This window comes from Neoarius graeffei, chromosome 12 (genome assembly GCF_027579695.1).
Source record: "Neoarius graeffei isolate fNeoGra1 chromosome 12, fNeoGra1.pri, whole genome shotgun sequence".
NCBI lineage: Eukaryota > Metazoa > Chordata > Actinopteri > Siluriformes > Ariidae > Neoarius > Neoarius graeffei.
In genome coordinates this window covers 60,805,964-60,826,108 of record NC_083580.1, presented here as the reverse complement: position 1 = coordinate 60,826,108, position 20,145 = coordinate 60,805,964, and the positions used below count along the sequence as shown (strand labels likewise).

Sequence of the window (20,145 nt, the reverse complement as noted above, 5' to 3'; positions counted from 1 at the left end):
ATCAGTTTGGGTGGTGCCCAGTCAAAATAAAGTTTTCTGATCTGTTTTTTTAATTTGTGCTAGCAGCACTTGTGCAAATTGTTACTCTCACTCAGGATCTTTCTACTTTATTATTCTACTTATTATTATTATTATTATTATTATTATTATTATCCTAGCGTTTTTTAGGATGCTATTTCTCCCTTAGTTTTCAACTAATCATCACCAAATTTCACATGAATACCTCTGGGCTGAATTACGTTGCTATGACGTTTGGTACTAATCTGGATCACTGACCTGGAACGATCCATGAAAAACAGGATTTTTTTCAATCACTTATAACTCTGTCAATTTTCATGATTTTTTTCCATCAGTTTTTTTTTTTTAAATTTTGTTCAGGGCGGCAGGGTGCAACTTTTCCCCAGTAAGCGTCATTCTCTATGTCTTACCGTTCCGGATCTATAGGGTACGGTGAACCCGACGTCCCAGTTTTTAACAGCTAGTGCAAATTACTATGACTTTAGTAACAGTCTCTATTTTTTTTCTTGTTGTTGTTTTTGTTGTTGTTGTATTATCTTCAAGAGAGTTAAAGGAGAGAGGCTGGTGAGGGAATGACTACTTAAGTCCACTATAATGTAAATGATAACATGGTAATGTCTCGTAGAAATTCCACTAAGAAATGGTTAGAAGTATGACATGTCATTCATTATAAAATTAAAAATTATAATTGTTGACAAAATCCTGTGGTATACATAGCACTTATTTTAACCTTCAATAAAGCAACAATAATTTTGTCAGTAATTACACTTGCAGCAAATAGGAACCGATCAGATAAAGGAATGAGGCTTATCCAAGTACATCTTCATGATTGCCGTATGTGCGAATCTCTTTCTTTAATGATTCGTCATGACGTTTTATTATAAAAAAAATACAGCAAAAGTGAATAAACAGTCAATAACGTGGAGGTGCAGATGGTTTCTGATGAGTGCTCCTCTTTCCTTTTCTCCTCGCACAGCTGTGCATTGCAAATACTACTATAGCTCACCACTTAAAGACCCTCTACACAACACAAATCCTTTTAAATAGAGGTCGATTACTGCAATCTAAGACCAGACGTGAGTCATTTCTCCACAGGCTTAGTGCTGTAAACGCTATCAGAAGTGTTTTCAGATAGGAGAACGTTCAGATCAGAGTGTGATATCCTAAGGAAAAGGAAACGTTATTGAGATCAAACTTATTGATCTTGTATTCAGCGTGAGTGAGGGTGAGTGAAAGGAAGGTTGAAGATTGCTTAAGCCTTGCGAACTCACCGTACACGTAGAGGATGTAATCGTCATAGGATTCTCCCACTGAGTTTGAGGCCACGCAACGGTAAGTACCGTTGTAAGACTTGTTCAGGTTCTCGATGTAGAGATCCGAGCCAGTGATAACGGCATGAGAGGGCACGTCATCGTCCACCTTCATCCAGTTCACCTGCTGAGGCCTGCAGAGAGATGGAGTACAAACCAAACTGGCTTTCAGACAAAATGGGCAGAAAATATGCTCTACTTAAGTCAGCTGGATCGCTGTAAGCATCTTACACAGCCAAATAAGAGCAAAGGCTGATATTTTTCTCTTGTCTATTGCCATTTAGTGCCGTGAAGAGGCTGGGTCTGTTGTCCTAACAGCTACTATAAACAGGGCATGAAATGGCCATTTTCACAATGATGGGGAGACTGAGCTAAAGCTGCTGAAAGCTTTGAAACTTCTCTGTAGCTGTCTCAAGGCTCAGTGGTGGTGCTGTAGCCTCGTTATTTCCCTAGAGTTTCTGTGGAGGGGAATTTCTTTTTGTTTTGTATCTGTGATAGTTTCGTTTGAAACACTGAGAAGAAATGAAACATCGAAGACAATGAGTCAGCGTGTGTGTGTGTGTGTGTGTGTGAGCAAGCAATATGACATTTTTTGTCGATAAAATTTGCAATTTTTTGTAAAACAACAATACCATCAAGAAAACTTTTGATGACGTGTAGAGAGTCTGAATCCAATATAAATATACAATATGTACTGCATGTGTGGAATAAAGATGCAGACGCAGACCTTGAAACGGAAGAAGAGAAATGGCCTAGAAAAAGTTCTGTATTTTACTGAAAGGAAGAGAAGAGGGAGCGAGAGAGGGGCACAGCAGAGGGGCTGAAGAGAACCTGGGGTTCGAGGCAGAATACAAATGGCCCCAGAGCACCAAGCCCAACATTATATGACAGTAATGACTGCAGCCCTTGCGCTTGCCTTTAATGAAAACGACTTCTAATTTTCAGCCCCACTGTATTGATTGTATTCTCATGCTTATTAAATGAATGCGGGAGGAGCTCGGGCTTCCCGCACAATAAGTGTTTGGAGGGAAGGAGGTGGTGTGGGGACTTGCATATGAATTACCTCTCATTGTGTTTGCACACATTTGCCCCATTGTCTTGTCATCCATAGTTTTTTCAATTAGATGCTATAGATGCTGCTATGTGTGAGGTAATGTTTGATGGTGCAGGGTTTGATGGCGCGAAAGCAAGAAACACAGTGTGTGATTGATGACATCATTTGGCTCATGCTTGCCTCTTCAGTATGCACATGCAAATCACACTTAGGCTCAGAGCTTGGGCTCCTGAGGACTGATTACCATACAATTACCAGGCGGCAACATGTGCCGCCTGCTTTGGCCTGCATTTCTGCTTTTGCATTCATACAGCATCGATATGATATGTCTGGAAAGGATGTATTAATTCCATCCTGCCATTGATGCTGGAGATGTTGCCTTTTAACACTGACCCTACAAATAATCTCCAGCATTATACCACGGCGCTGTTGAATTCTCAAGTCTAGGGGCGCTGTGGCTCAGGTGGATAAGGTGCCATACCATAAATCCGGGGACCCGGGTTCGATTCTGACCCGAGGTCATTTCCCGATCTATCCCCATCTCTCTCCTGCTTATTTCCTGTCTCTACACTGTCCTATCCAATAAAGGTGGAAAAAGCCCCCCCAAAAATTCTTTAAAAAAAGAATTCTCAAGTCTGACTGGTCAGATTTTCTAGAAAAGCAGCTCTCTGACACGAGTCCAACTGAAAGATTTGCATTAACGCACTTGTTCTAATGTGTAATTGTTTCTGTAGTGACAACTCACCAGATGATCTACGTAATCTAAAGCTATTCGTGAATGAATTAAAAAGTATAATCATTGATATAACAAAGCTTTCTCTAAGGAGACGTTTATTTAATTTGTATGGAAGGTAGTGTTGTAGTCAAGACCACCTAAACCAAGACCAAGTCACGACCAAGACCAGAGTGTATTGAGACTGAGACAAGACCGAGACTTTGAGGGGTCGAGACCAAGTCAAGACCAAAGCAGGGCGAGGCCGAGTCAAGACCAGGACCAGATGAGTGGGTGTGTTGAGGGGGGTGTGGAGGGGTGCCAGCCGTTAACAGTAATAAAAATTTCGAATTAGCAATGAGTCACGTTATTGGTTGCATTCGAAGCAGGACGTTTTCAATCCAATCACAGAAATGATACTGACAAATAAATCAGACACACAGGCAATTTAGTGATATCCTCACAGCTGTGGTCTTGAAATACTGTAAAATCCAGAGCCAGAGACAAGACCGAGTAAAAATGCAGTTGATTCCGAGATAAGACTATCGAAAAGTGGTCTTGAGACTGGTCTCAAGTATTACAACATGAGTGAAAAGAGTCTCCAGTGTTATTGCTTACATAACAAGCTGCAACAACTCTTCTGGCTTATTAACTTCAAAAACGGCTAGTAAGGGATAGACTGTTAATAGCTACTGCTCCATAACATTAACCCTCTGGGGTCAAGACCTTCGCTGGTGAAGTTCAACAGGTTTAGAATGAGTAGGTCATGTATTTAGATTTATATCTTCACAAGTTTTTTTATTACATACAAGCATGATAAACATATTAACAGAAACTTTATACTTTACATTTTCCTATGTGCTCACTGGCAAATAATATTACATTTTTAAATGACCTAAATTAGATGAAACATAAAACTTGTCACCTTACTCAGGCCAAGTTTACATTAGACCGTATCTGTCTCGTTTTCTTCGTGGATGCACTGTCCGTTTACATTGAAACGCCGGGAAACGGGAATCCGCCAGGGCCCACGTAGTCAATCCAGATTGTATGTGATCCGGTGCTGTGTAAACATTGAGGATACGCGGATACGCTGTGCTGAGCTCTAGCTGACGTCGTCATTGGACGTCACTGTGACATCCACCTTCCTGATTCGCTGGCGTTGGTCATGTGACGCGACTGCTGAAAAACGGCGCGGACTTCCGCCTTGTATCACCTTTCATTAAAGAGTATAAAAGTATGAAAATACTGCAAATACTGATGCAAATACTGCCCATTGTGTAGTTATGATTGTCTTTAGGCTTGCCATCCTTCCACTTGCAAGTGGTAAGTGACGCGCATGCCCGATATGCACTGGGATCACACACACAGCGGCTCAGTCCCGAATCACTGCTCGTGCGCTTCACTTGCGCGCTCTGTGAGCTGCGCAGGGCCGGAGTGCGCACCCTCCAGAGGGCACTCGCTGTTCAGGGCGGAGTGATTTGGAGCGCAGGATGCCTGCGGAGCCAAGCCGGTGAGGAGAACACATTTCAACTTACGTGCCGTCTAATTAGTCATGTGATTAGCGTATCCGTGTATTGGTGTTGCTGTGTGCACGCGAATCGTGTATTGGTGTTGTTGTGTGCACGCTAATCGTTTTTAAAAATGTTAATCTGATGATCCGCTGATACGGTCTAATGTAAACCCCACCTCAGTCACACCAGAGTCGGAGTGCTGAGCACGCACTTACACATTCATAAAAGACTATTCACATGGTAACGGCATGATAATCACTTTCACTCTTTTGGTTTCGATTGGTTTCTCTTTCACTGTAGGAACGCCCACTGTAAACAGGATAAAATCTGTCAGACATAGTTTAGGTGACCTGTTTGGACGTAAAACTTATCGTGAGGTGGCACACAGATTTGCAAGATGGCGCTTTGGATGATTCAGGACAGCGATTCAATTTCAGGACAGTGATTCAATTCATGATTCAGGACAGCGATTCAATTCATGATTCAGGATAGTGATTCAATTCATGATTCAGGACAGCGACTCAATTTCAGTGGTTCATCGGATCTTGAGAACTGCGACACTGATGATGAGCGGTGTCACTTTGAACTTCGATTCGATCCAGCTGAAGATCAACTCACGTGTCAATATTTCTTTTTATTTCTTATGAGCAGATGGGTTGATATGTGTGTGCTGTAGTGCATACACAGGAAAAATGACTTCCAGAATTAAAAGTATTTTCCTCAAAAATAGTTAATTTTGCTCTATTTTGAGTTTAGAGAATAAAACTTGGAGTTGGAGTGGGAGCAAAATTACAGAGTAATTGTGTAACAGAGGAACAGAGTTGGTTGTGGCTCTGAACTGAATAAAATAGTACAAGAGTTAATTTCAAGACAAACTGAATAAAGCAAAACTTTTTTTAAACTAACAGAAACCTGAAGAGCTTGTAAAAAGCAGTTTTAGAGCTGTGTGGGAATGTGTGAAAAACATTACCTTACCCATTGTGACAAATCGTTTTGATCACTTGACCTGATGGGATTAAGAGATGGCAGTGAGAGGGGTTTTCACTCTTCTCATTGAATAGAATGGAATTTTTTACTCTTCTCATTGAATATCCCTCCCACTGCCAACCCTTTATCTCAAAACAATAGGACATAATTTTTTTGATGGCCAGTTAATTGTCCAAATAAATGGAGCAGATTTAAGTTTTTGTGCTTGATACATTCCTAAGACTGAACAGAATCAACTCAAGTGACCAAAACGGTTCACCACAATGGGTAAGGTCATGTTTTTTTTCCAAAAAAAAAAAACACATTGTAAAACTGCTTTTTACAACATCTTCATTTATCTGGTTTTTTTAAAGTACAATCAATCATGACATACATACTACATAGATATTATTGTAGCTGAACTTGTGCTGAATACAGAAAAGTCATATGACTTTGAAAATACTGCTTAGATTTGTTGAAACTGACAAAATCAGAGCATGCCAAAATCAGTAGCGTGCCAGAAAATACCCTCAGACCTCAGAGGGTTAAGTGTAGCTATAAGTGGTTAAAAAGCATTATTTGTCATTTATTAATAAATAAATAATTATAATCGTTAGCAAATTTCTGCAGTATAAGTGGAATAAAACACTGGGGCATTATTTTATAAGAAAATAATTCACTTTAGGGCGGTAACTCGAAATTCTGCTTGAAGTTAGGCTGCATCACGTTGCCCCATCATTGATTTATTTTCCTTTAACAGCCCACCCTGTCATGTTTTATGTCCCATTTTTCTATCGTTCACTCAATATCACACCAGTATACTGTTTGGGGACACTTACTGTACATGTCTACTTTGACATCGATGTCAAGTATGTAATTGGGATTTAGAGAAGAAGAATGAAAACCCTCTCACTCTGGTTTGCCTTTGGTCTTGCACGTCAGCTCCAGGTTTTCCCCCTCTCTGGTTAGTCCTTGAGGAAACCCCACGACAATCTTCACCTCTGGTTTATCTGCCAAGAAGAAAGAAGTAAATCTTCAAACAGTCATACGTTCAATACTTATTTGATTTCCATTTCCAGCTGAAAATTGTCCAGCTGGGTTTTATTTATCGCTTAACACCTGATTTCAAGACCTGCTTTGATTGCCATGGTGGATACAGCAACAAGAAAAGTGATGAATGCAATTCTGGCTGCTGATAGTGTATCCATCTAGGTTGCACTGACACACAGTAACACCCTGCACACACAGTGTTGACCTTTATACTACATCACTACTGTCCTCTTCCTAAGCCATTAGAGCCTGTGGCTACTGCAGGCATTGCATTCGCCAGGCTTCTGTCATGGTCACTGCATTCAGCATGAGACCTACCGGTACATCCTTCCCTCATCTGGCTTTATTTTCCCTCCAATTCTGCAGGGATTAGGTTTCCTACTGCTTCTCTACCAGGCTACAGGAGCACTGACATTCACAATGACGTTTGACATGCACTGATACATTCTCGCACAATGACATTATGGATATGAGGCCATGGATATGGCCAGGGGACAGTCATCCAGAATGGTCATTCACTGTGTGAGCTCTGGATAACATTTCATTCAGCTGTCAAATAAGGTTTCAGTCTGCTTAATCCATCTACCAGCGTCTAATGCGCAGATATCGGGTATGCCAAAGTTGACATGGTGCAACTCAAATTAGCCAGCTTACACATGATGCTAATAAAGGCGTTATTAGACTTTGGCAGAGTGTACTTTGACAAGTATGGTGCCTCTACCTTTAAATGTGCTTTCTTTCAGATAAACACTAATAAGCCCCCCTACTGATCCATTTTACTAAGTAGCGCTTACATGGGGAGGACCTGGGGGGGGCGGGGGGGCGGTGTTGAAAGGAAAAAAGCATTTACACAGAGTGCTAATGAGAGCTCAGGAGGAGAAGAACATAGGGGAAAAATGAAAGAAGAAAGTGTTCCAGGTCTTTCATTAAGCACCAAAAGATCTAGTGAACAGCAGTTAACCAGGGACAAAGTAAACGCCACCCAGCCAGGAACTGGGATCTAAGATAATAATAATAATAATAATAATAATAACAATAATAATAATAATAATAATAATAATAATAAAAGTGTTGCCAGGAAAAACAAACCTCGCCCGGTAGCACTTATGATGAATATGATGGAAGATATTGTGAAAAAAATAGGTACTCTATGGGTACATGTGCTTATAAATAAAATTGTTTTCTGATCCCATGTCCATACAATAAATATAGCATATATAGTGTATTTACTCTATGAGGCAGCAGCCACAAAAATGAAGCATAATCCAAAAATGAACAATTTAAAAATCACAGAAGTAAAATATACCAAGTGTCTGTACTTTATATTATTCTACTCTTACCTCTTACAGTTTTCGAAACCGAAACCTCCAAATTCGAATGGTGAAACGAATTGTATACACTCACCGGCCATTTTAATTGGAACACGTCTGCGCATGTGCAGTGAGCGATCGTTACACTTACCGTACATTCCTACAGCACGATGACGTAGTGGCTAGTGCCTGTATATGAGGCAGTAGACACAACAAAAACGATTTTGACCTTTTTAGTGACCTTGACCGGATGACCCTCAAAATGTTGGGGCTTCTATTTGAGACCAATGCCCATCTATCCTGAAAGTTTCATGAAGATTGATCCAGCCGTTTTCCCATAATATCGTTTACAAAAAACCCCCCAAAGAAACAAAGAAATCTGACCGAAAACAATACCTCGCCCCCTGGTGGACTCCGTCCCAGGCAAGGTAATACATATCAAATATATATCATTATATCAAGGAAGTCTTATACAAGACATAAAATTAAATTTAAAAAATTAAAATGTCGTCAAGTCAAAAATATAACTAAATGCAACTTAACTATTAATCACAAATATTACATTTGCACAATGAGCCACTAGTAAGATTCGTTTTCTTTATGGTGCTTTAAACTTGATTGGAGAATCAAGACGTCTCAGTTCTGTGGGGAGATTGGTCCACATACAAGTCACCAGATAGGTAAATGATCTGCGAGTCCATCTGCTGTTCGAAGTTGGTTGTGCTAGTCTGAGGTTACCCCCCGTCTTAAATTATAACGGCTTTGTTGTATTTGAAAGAGTTCCTTTATGTAGTTCAGACCACAGGTACAGTAGAGACTAAGGCTTGATAAACCAAGGACAAGGAATGGCATGACCATCGGTGTTCAAGTGTCTGTAGATTGACCATGTCTAAAGTATCTTTATATGAACAGACATAAGGCACTTTGAAGATAGATCAAAGACCAAAACAACTGGCTTTCTCAAGTTTATCATGGAGACCATTAGTAATACCTGGTAGTAACGGATTACTGCCATCTGGTGAGGCATGCTGCAGTACAGATGTGAGTAAGGCATCAAACTCTTGTAGTTACCAGAGGACCAGCTCCCCACTGTAAGCCTAGCTATGTAATAGGCGAGAGGCCAAGGGCTATGGAAATGGAGAGCAGCGCCACCCAGTGTGCTTCAACTTTGTTAGTACTTGGTGGGAGAGTGCCTGGGAATACCAGATGCTGGCATGGGAAGGATTTTTTTTAACCACTTGCAGTTACTTTTCTTTCAATTCTAGGATGTATAATTTTTAGAATTTTGCTCTCACTGGTTGAAAAATGCTTAACAAATCATCAAAATTCAAGCACTCTGCATAATAAACAGGATGCCTAAATAGTACAGGTACCATTAGTGTACTACACAGGACATTTGGAAGAGCAGGTCTTTGGCTGTACCACTTTCAGGTACGATAATATTGGCTTTCTTTGAGTTTGCTTATGACATGTGCAGTCAAAATCCTTATTAATGCAGGATTGTCAGTGCCACTCACATCAACTTCGGAACGTCGTGTTTGAGAAAAAAATGTTTTGGAAATGAATCCACAAAAAGAATAACTTCCTCAATGGTTATTAGCTCATCTGGCCGACAGGTGATGAGTTTATGCCATCATGTGTTGTCCGTTGTCCGTCCGGCGTCATCTATATTTCACGAAAATCACTTCTCTCTCAGTTCTTCACCAATTTTTATTCTTTTTGGCAGGAAGGTAGATCTGCCTGGGGTGCATATAGCTTCTATTCAAATTGACATAATTGCAATTAATAATGAAGATATGAAGTAATTAAGCCCTAACGAGCAGTTTCCACACAAATTGCTTCTTCTCCCTCAATTCTTCACTGATTTTGATTCTTTCTGGCATGAAGGTAGGGGTACCTAGGGTGCATATAACTTCTATCCAGATTTGCTGAATTACAATTATTAATGAAATTATGGACTAATTAAGCCTTAATGAGCAGTTCAACAAAAATCGCTTCTTCTCAGTCAATTCCTCGTCGTTTTGGATTCTTTCTGGCAAATAGGTCGGTCTTCCTAGGGTGTATATAGCCTTCTATATATAGCTTGTATATAGCGTATATAGCTTGCAACATTTATTGCGCAAGGTGACCCACTTTAGATCGTTCCTTCTGGACTAGACAGGGCCGGAGTGAGCTACACCATCATTGACTGTCTCATTTGGGTTCTTAGCTTTCTCTTGGGGTTTTAAGCAATTAGTAATTGATTAACCTAATCATGATCTTCTGATGTTAGATACATTATTCATTTATCAATTGGCTCCATGAACAATGTTGGTGACATCTTACATTTATTTTTGTAATCACGTTTTGTGTGTTGCTTTGCGTCCAAAATGTTCTGGCTATGACTGCGTATGATCGTCAAAGCCTCCACCACATAAGACCTACCATTTTTATTTTCAACACTGATCTTCTCAAATAAATAAATAAATAAATGAAAACTCGCATTGCCGAAGGCATTAATACCGGAAGCAGAGAAGACGTGGCCAAGCGCCGGGGAGATTAAGACCATTATCCACTTCATTGGTTTCTGCTGTTTAACATTTAGTTGGTAGACAATAAGCTGGACAAGCGGCTTTATCCCATATACTCACAATGAGAGGTCAGATACTGCAATGTGCTGTGCTTCACTGAAACCTGGCTAAGCCCTAAAATCCATGATTCGACTGTGGAACTGCAGGGATATACTCTCCACCACCTGGACAGAATGGCAGAGGCCACTGACAAATCCAAACGCAGAGGTGTTTTAAAGCATATGATAACTAAACTTGTACTTGAACATGACCTTGTACACCTGCCAAGTGAAAAAATAACAAAACATGTTTTGATCCAAAATATTAATACTAACAATAAGAGCCCTTATTTCACACAGGCATCCTGGTCTTTGTGATAATATTAATTTTACCTGTTATTTGGCTGGGGAAAGTCAACCTTTAATCCGCAGCTAATAACCAGGTCAGTATTAACATGGCCTTAAGGCTGATTTCTACTTCTGCATATAATCTACCATCAGAGGGGAACCGTCAGGGCCATCTCGGCCTTCAGAGAAGGCCCAAACATATCAGCATTTCAAATGTTATCTTTAATTTTGTTCATTCTTTAATTTTTCATTCTCTCATTATAATTATTCTCTTCTAATTCTAATTTGGCCTAATTTTTTTTTTATTATCAAATTTGCTTCAGTAATGAAAGGGTTACTGTCCTGAAAATATTAAAACCAAGTTATCCCATGAGATTTTTTTGTTTGTTGTCTCTAGGCTGAGAAGAGTTTAGAGCTGGCTCACTCATTGGTTAGGACTTCATTGCCGGGACAGAAGGCCATGGCAGTGTGTGTTTATGTAGGAACTGACAGATGAATTAACCAATCAGATTTTGATTTATAGTGAGAGGGACCAAAAATGTATCACCAGAAGCCTTCTCGAAGGCCAACACAAGCTTACCTGCGAGTCGGTGCTGTCAGCACAGCAGTGAAGTCACCTTCTAGCTGGTGTAGCGTTTATCAGTAGCGTTAGTGAATGCTAATAAAGTGGTCATGCCAGTGCTTTCGAGAGCAAGTAGCACAGGCTAACGACCGAGAAACTAAGATTTCTGTCTCCAGACTCTTCTCCCATGCACACTTGCCACAGTATTTTCACTCAGACTTAAGTATTCATTTCCCTCTGTAATTTACTGAGTTACTTTTAAAATCAACATCGACAACTACACACAATGGAGCGACCTGGCAGCCTGCCGCTAATCCCTTGCAAAATCTTTTCCCCTGTTGTTTTTTTGGTGTGTCTGGCTAAGTTTTGGCTGAGCTGAAGTCCCAGCTCTAATAGTAACGGCTCACCACTATAATCTACTGCATAGGAATGGTGTTGACACTCGCACAGGGTGAAGTATTTATACTTGCACGTAAGGTATGGGTCTTATTTAAGAGGCAATGTTGTAATAAACACACCAGAATTTACTGCTTTGACACATAGAAGAAGAGTGGAATGTGACTTCCTTGATTCACTTTAGGAATAATATACAGAAAAAAATGTTTTGAAACACATTTACTGGGGAAAAAGAAACCTCATGTGATTAATTATAAACCAAGTGAATTCTGACTGAAAGCATTTCTGAAGTGTTTTAACTCGTCTGTATTCAGCAGTATGAGCGGCTCAAAGCGAAAGTCCCACTGTGCACTCAGGAAAGAGGCACAAATATAACGTTATCGTGAAAATCCACATCTACAGGATTAGATACAAGATTAAACTTCCTATTATAACTAACTACAGCTGCTATACAACCTCACAATTGCTATATTTATTTTATCACAACAGTGTGATAGTTGATTTCACATTTTCATGGAGAAGGAAAAGCTGGAAATATGTAAGAGGAAATGTGGTGCTACCAGAAGGACCAATCCCAATTGTTGTGGTCTTCATCGCCATGCTGTGTAGTTATATTTCTGGAGAGGTGCACATCAGGCTATGGTGTATTATTCTATCAACAGTCACTGGATATGAGCAATCACGCGCTCTGATTGGCTACTCTACTACTAGGATATCAGCTCATATACTGTGAGTACAGAAAAACAAAATGGCAGTGTTGCTGAACCAACCAAGGACGAAATAAAAATGCTACTCGAAAATAAACCCCCCAAAAAATACAAAAAGCAACAAAATACGGAATGAAAGTATTTGATGGTAAGAATGTATCTTTATTTTCAAGAATTATTATTTTAGCATTTTTCACAAATTGCTAATGTCATTTTGCCGATTTGTTGACATTCTAAGTGGAAATGATTTTGTCTGACGTTTTGTATAAAGTTTTTATTTATCAAATTTGCAAAAAATAAAAATAAAAATGCTCTGTTTCTCAAAATCCAGTGAATGTGGATATAATATAAGTTATTCCACTCAATTTCGTCGTACATGGTTTATAGCCGAGTAGGTGCTATGCACCTCATCAGCTATCAGCTCATGTACGACTCGATTTTATGGAATAACTGAAGTATACAGTGTAGCCACATAGATTTAATACAGAAGTATAAATTGGCCTAGCCTAGCAGCATGCCATTCAGAACAACAGTAGCAGCTACACATACTTGCCAACCCTCCCGATTTCAGCGGGAGGCTCCTGATTTTAGCCTCCATCTCCCGCCTCCCGATCGTATTTGTTAAAAAGTGGATAATCTCCCGGTTTTGGGAAATCCCTAGCACCAAGTTAAAAATACTCCCGATTATGTCCAATCAGAATCGTATCAGAAACACTGCTGATGTCAACTGATTTTTAACCAATCAACGACCAGAACGACAGTCACTTCCGTAACGTAGGATTCACCCAGGCTGTCCGACATTCATCATGGCCGCTAAACCCAATATCAAACAGCAAAAATATGAATGCAAATACCAGGTTGCATGGGAGAATGAATTTCCATGGATAAGCAAATGTTCGACCAGCTAGTTACACATTTTAAGGTAAAGATACCTTAAATCAGAATATAATGGACATTTGAGTGTGAAATTAAACTAGTCTTCCATACCATTTCAGAAACAAACTGTACAACTTCTAAAGTGTTTAGTGAAATTTTGCATGACAGAGAATTTGTTTGGTCAGTGTATTTGAATAGTGTGGTCGTGTCTTAGTGCTATTTTGAATTTATGTTTGAAAGTTTTAAGTGAAAGTTTACAAGTGAATTATCTGGAAAGTGATTGATTTTGATAGAGTTTGAGGTTTTAAGTGAAAGATTACTAGTGAGTGTATTTTGGTCAGACTAAAATGTTGCATTCGAGTGAATTTCTTTGCGGAGTATATTTTGATAGTATGGTAGTATTTATAGTGCCATTTTAAAATTTTGTTTGAAAACTTTCAGTCAAAGTTTGCAAATGAGCAAATTCCTTTGATGCATTCCGACAGGATTTTGATAGGATTTCTAGCGCTTTTTAAAAATTCTGTTGGAAAGTGTTTAGTGAGAGAGATGCTTTTTAGTCGTACTAAGACAGTGCAGTATTTATTTAACTGAGTTGTTACTCATCTCATCATCTCTAGCCACTTTATCCTGTTCTACAGGGTCGCAGGCAAGCTGGAGCCTATCCCAGCTGACTATGGGCGAAAGGCGGGGTACACCCTGGACAAGTCGCCAGGTCATCACAGGGCCGACACAGAGACACAGACAACCATTCACACTCACATTCACACCTACGGTCAATTTAGAGTCACCAGTTAACCTAACCTGCATGTCTTTGGACTGTGGGGGAAACCGGAGCACCCGGAGGAAACCCACGCGGACACAGGGAGAACATGCAAACTCTGCACAGAAAGGCCCTCGCCAGCCACGGGGCTCAAACCCGGACCTTCTTGCTGTGAGGCGACAGTGCTAACCACTACACCACCGTGCCGCCCTGAGTTGTGACTATTTTGGTTAAATCTTATTAAAATGTAATTTATGATATTATAGTTCTCTGTATTTTTACATGAGCTTACAGAAGGAAAACACATTTGATGCAATCCAATAATACTTTCATTCACTGTGACTATTTTAAGAAATTCTAAACATTCTTCTAAAGCATCACTTGTGTTATCTTCTGTGGGTCTCTGTATGTATACAATATTCAGGAATGAGATTTTTCAGCTAAAAATCTGATTTAAGACTTCCCTTTCATTGTTATTACATTAAAATTCAAAACAAGAGTATTATTTCAGATGTTTCACTCTGAGCTCTCTCATGCCTGATACATGAATCCCATAACCTAGAGTAACTGATGGAACAAAATCAACAATTCAAAAACTTTTTAATTGTATAAATTTCAAATGGTTTGCAATTAATTGGGATCCACTGTTTTTATCATTTCAACCGCGCATCATACCCTCGTCCAACTGAAAATGTCGTTCACGCACTTTTCTCCCCCATGAGAATTTTGAAAAGTTGGCAAGTATGGCTACATTCTGAATAAACTGTCCAAATGATGAAAAAATATTTTCTGTAAAGAGCTGTCTCCCTGCTGAACTCCACCCCCCCATGGTCCCTCCCTCCACACACACACACACTCATCAACCCCCCCCCAGCAAACTGAATTGACTTGAACTGACTTCATTGCACTATCACTATTTGCACTACTGTTTATTCATACTGTGTTTTGTATATACTGCAAATATCTATACTGTATATCATACCATTGCACTACAGTTCATTCATATTGCACATTTTGAACATACTGTAAATATCTATCATATTATTATACCATTCCATACCCATTCCTGTACATTTATATTTATATATATATTACACTTATGTTATTTACTACTATGCACTTCTGGTTAGAGCCTTTTCTTACAAAGCCCCACAGTTATGGAACAGCCTTCCAAGTAGTGTTCGGGAATCAGACACAGTCTCAGCGTTTAAGTCTAGGCTGAAAACATGTCTGTTTAGTCAAGCCTTTTGTTAATGGTGTTTATGAGGTAAAGGTGTAGATCTGGAGGGTCCTCAGACATAGAGTGTTTTGGTAAACTGGGATGTATGGATGCTGTCAGTCCCCACTCGCTTGCTCACTCGAGTTTGTTGACGGTGTACTGGCTGCTGCTTTATATCCCAGGGCTCCCTCATGCCTGTGTTACCTTCTGGCTCTCCCCTTTTAGCTATGCTGTCATAGTTAGTTGCCGGAGTCCCTGCTTGTACTCAGTGCAATATGTATACTGTTCCTACTTATTCAGGTGACATTGGGCATACCTAATAACCTGTGTTTTCTCTCTCTTCCCCCCCCCCCCCCCCCCCCCCCCCCAATCTGTCCCTCTGAGTGACATGTCGGTCCTGGGATCGAGATGCTGACCTCTTCTGCTCCTCGGACCTGCCTGATCCATCCTGGTGCCCTGTGTCTGGTTGGAGTCTCATCGCATCGCTCCTGTGGAGGGCGGCCCCATGTGGACAGTTGGGGGTCGTGCCTGGAGGACGCTCTGGACTCTTGCAGTGGTGCTTTTGTGGCTGGGGACTGCAGTTGACTTGCTGACTTTAGGACTGCAGTTGACTTGCTGACTTTGGGACTGCGGTTGTCATGAACAGTTTTGCGCTCGGGTTTCCGTCGGTGGGGGGTTTATAGCATCAACGAAGCTGACTTCATGTTAGGACTGTTAATGTTATAGTCATGTTGTCTGTTGTTGCCCAGATGGGGATGGGTTCCCTTTTGAGTCTGGTTCCTCTCGAGGTTTCTTCCTCATGTCGTCTGAGGGAGTTTTTCCTTGCCACCGTCGCCACAGGCTTGCTCATTGGGGATCGATTAGGGATAAAATTAGCTCATATTTTAAGTTGTTCAAATTCTGTAAAGCTGCTTTGTGACAATGTTTATTGTTAAAAGCGCTATACAAATCGACTTGACTTGACAATCTGCATTTCGTTGCCGTGTACCTGTGACATGTGCAATGACAATAAAGTTGAATCTAATGTAATCTAATTTGCAACACAATGAAATAAATAATAGAACATAATATGAAAGACGTTTTTCGATCGTCACATGATATACAGTACTGTGCAAAAGTCTTAGGCACATGTAAAGAAATGCTGTCGACCAAAAATGGCTTAAAAATAATTAAATGAAATGTCTCAACATAAAAAAAACACTATTAACAGCAGTAAGCCATAATAAATGAAACAAAGTCAATATTTGGTGTGAGATGACCCTTTGCTTCAAAAAAAAAAATTTAAATAGTAGTCTCAGGTACAGGGAGTGCAGTTTTATAAGGAAACGAGCTGTAGGTTTTACTGAGCATCTTACAGAACCAGCCCCAGTTCTTCTGGATGCTTTGACTGTCACACTCGCTTCTTAATTTTGCAGCAAAACCCAGTAGCCTTCATTATGTTTTCTTTTTTAATCTTAAAAGCGGGCAGCGTGGTGGTGTAGTGGTTAGCACTGTCGCCTCACAGCAAGAAGGTCTGGGTTCGAGCCCCGTGGCCGGCGAGGGCCTTTCTGTGCAGAGTTGGCATGTTGTCCGCCCGGGTTTCCTCCGGTTTCCCCCACAGTCCAAAGACATGCAGGTTAGGTTAACTGGCAACTCTAAATTGACCGTAGGTGTGAATGGTTGTCTGTGTCTATGTGTCAGCCCTGTGATGACCTGGCGACTTGTCCAGGGTGTACCCTGCCTTTTGCCCGTAGTCAGCTGGGATAGGCTCCAGCTTGCCTGCGACCCTGTAGAACAGGATAAAGCGGCTAGAGATAATGAGAATGAGAATCTTAAAAGTGGTCTCTTATGTAATATGCTGCTCAGATACAAACTTTTTTTCTGTAACCTTTAATTTTGTGCTGGAAAACAAACATTTGGAACTCTAAAATGTTTTTGGACTGACTCGATAATGTAGACGTCATAAAATAGAAATCTATAACAAAGTTTGTATGAAAAAAAATGGAGTGCCTAAGACTTTTGCACAGTGCTGTATTTCGTCATATCACACAGCCTGAGGCAGCATCTTCATAAACCGTAGATCTTTACGAATTGCTCCACATGTTGCATCAGAGGGCAAAGTAACACACTCAGAAGAAAGCACTATCCACTCTCTTCCATTTATATAGCTGGCTATTATGTCTTTGATTGACAGCGGAGAAAAAGGATGCCATCCTTCCTGCCCAGATATCATGGCCACTTTTGCTTTCCTGGACTGCCAGACAAAGTTGTCATTATTTATTGGCTACTTGCTTTTGAGTTAATTCAAGTGAGCAGTCAAACCAATTAATTGCTTTAAGAACTCGATAACGAGACCATCAATGGCTCACTCAGGCACGGTATAGTCCAGAAGGAATGATCTAAAGTGGGCCACCTTCCGCAATAAATGTTGAAAGTTATGAACACTACCGTACATACAAGCTATATACAGAAGCTGTATACACTCTAGGAATACCTACGTATTTGCCAGAAAAAAATCCAAAATGGCGAGGAACTGACCAAGAAGAAGTGATTTTTGTTGAACTGCTCATGAAGGCTTAATTAGTCCATAACTTCATTAGTAATTGTAATTAAGCAAATCTGGGTAGAAGTTATACGCACCCTAGGTACCCCTACCTTCATGCCAGAAAGAATCAAAATCGGTGAAGAATTGAGGGAGAAAAAGCAATTTGTATGGAAACTGCTCATTAAGGCTTAATTACTCCATATCTTCATTATTAACTGTAATTATGTAAATTTGGGTAGAAGCTATATGCACCCCAGGCAGATCTACCTTCCTGCCAAAAAGAATAAAAATCGGTGAAGAATTGAGAGAGAAGAAGCAATTTTTGTGAAGTGTAGACGACGTCGGATGGACGATGGATGAATGACGGACAACACATGATGGCATAAGCTCATCGCCTGTCAGCCGGATGAGCTAATAACTAGAACGGCTCTGATAGTGGTGGGTTTTAATAATGGGGCTCTTCACCACTCTTGGCATCACTGACACCTCCATTATCTTTGTTCATACAATGGAGATAATGGACACACCATGCAGCTGGTTCACACTGGATTGCATGGTCTAACCTTGAAAAAAACTTCAAGTCCTTGCAGGTATCCAGGTTCTTGCAATGGCTTATTGTAATGGCTGAGCCGTGCTGCATTCCATAGGCTGGCCTGCTTCCAGGCCTGCAGTTTCTCCAAGGACCCCAAATCGAATATTCTCTCCATAATGGAGCTTGAAGTGCCATGCCTGTGCTATGGTGCATTGTGTGCCCAGCTATATGCACAGCAGCACAGTGGTAGATTACAGTGTGAAAACTGGAATGACACTGATACAATTATGGGGCATTTCATGTGTGCTAAGCAGTGCATTCCTCAGAAAGTATGCTGATATTTGTACCAGCAGGTTAATAATGTAAATTGGCCAGATTTCACAGCGTGCATTGTGAATTAGCATGGAGACACAGAGCGTTGTTGTTGTTGAGCGACACCCAAATAGAAAGAATTTAGCTCCAGCTTGTGTTGACACAAGCTGGGAAATCTGGAGGTCTGAACAGCTCAAATGGTGTATGATATAACAGACCAGTAGAGTATGACTTTGAGAGTTACAGCTCTGCCAAAGTCAACAAACACTTGCTGGAAAGACTGGGTGTCTCATTACATCTAACAGCATTGTGCCTTGTGTTGTTGTGAATTAAGTTACATGGCTTCTTCATAGGGGTGGGCACGCTAGTGTAAATGGTTAGCACTATCGCTTCACAGCAAGAAGGTTCTGGGTTCAAGCCCAGTGACTGATGGGGGCCTTTCTGTATGGAGTTTGCATGTTCTTCCTGTGTCCGTGTGGGTTTCCTCCGGGTGCTCCGGTTTCCCCGACAGTCCAAAGACATGCAGGTTAGGTTAACTGGTGACTCTAAATTGACCGTAGGTGTGAATGTGAGTGTGAATGGTTGTCTGTGTCTATGTGTCAGCCCTGCGATGATCTGGCAACTTGTCCAGGGTGTACCCCGCCTTTCGCCCGTAGTCAGCTGGGATAGGCTCCAGCTTGCCCGTGACCCTGCTCAGGATAAGCGGTTACAGATAATGGACGGATGGGTTTCTTCATAGGTTACGTCTCATATAAGGAGACTTATACCACAGAGATGCTGAATTTCCAAATACAATTGACCAAATTGTCTTGATTACTGTTCCATAACAGCAGCTCTGACAGTAGCATTTCTGATAATTTCTGTCGTAACAACTCACTAGCAACGTTTACATGGACCGTAATAATCCATTAATAATCCGATTAAAGATTGATTGGAATGAAATACCCCATTCCAGTTGAGAATATAATCAAATTGAAAGAGCCTCTAATAATCCGTTTGACAGGAAAATATTAGCCATGTAACCATTCGAGCGGGTTGCCTGCTGCACCCGTAACCTTCTGCGCATGTTCAGGATGCCTTCGTGCAGTGAGGTGCTTTGTTTGTAGCCTCATGGTTAACAGCATGTACAATATCACACACTGCTCCCGGAAGTATTGAACAGTCATGCTGAGAGCACTGTTGCCTGTTTACGTTGCCGTACATTCACTTTATTAGGAACACCCATTCACCTGCTGTTTTATGCAGTTCTCTAATCAGCCAATCCCTTGACAGCAGCACAATGCATAAAATCATGCAGATACAAATCAAGAGCTTCAGTTAAATGTTCAATTCTTCAAACATCAGAACGGGAAAAAATTGTGATCTCTGTGACTTTCACTGTGGCATGGGTGTTGGTTTGAGCCAGATGGACTGGTTTGAGCATTTCA

The 20,145-nt window shown here is 40.7% G+C and overlaps 1 protein-coding gene across 4 annotated transcripts in view; it reads right to left on the bottom strand.

Annotated features, from left to right (window-relative positions):
• The window catches only part of cadm1a (cell adhesion molecule 1a), a 748,250-nt gene that overhangs the window by 88,562 nt on the left and 639,543 nt on the right, over positions 1-20,145 (bottom strand). For all 4 annotated transcript variants that reach the window (XM_060936142.1, XM_060936144.1, XM_060936146.1 and 1 more), the window contains 2 exons: positions 6,488-6,584; positions 1,290-1,462 (listed from right to left, as the gene is read on the bottom strand). In XM_060936142.1, the coding sequence (XP_060792125.1) occupies positions 1,290-1,462; positions 6,488-6,584 (270 nt within the window). The remainder of the gene's footprint in view (positions 1-1,289; positions 1,463-6,487; positions 6,585-20,145) is intronic.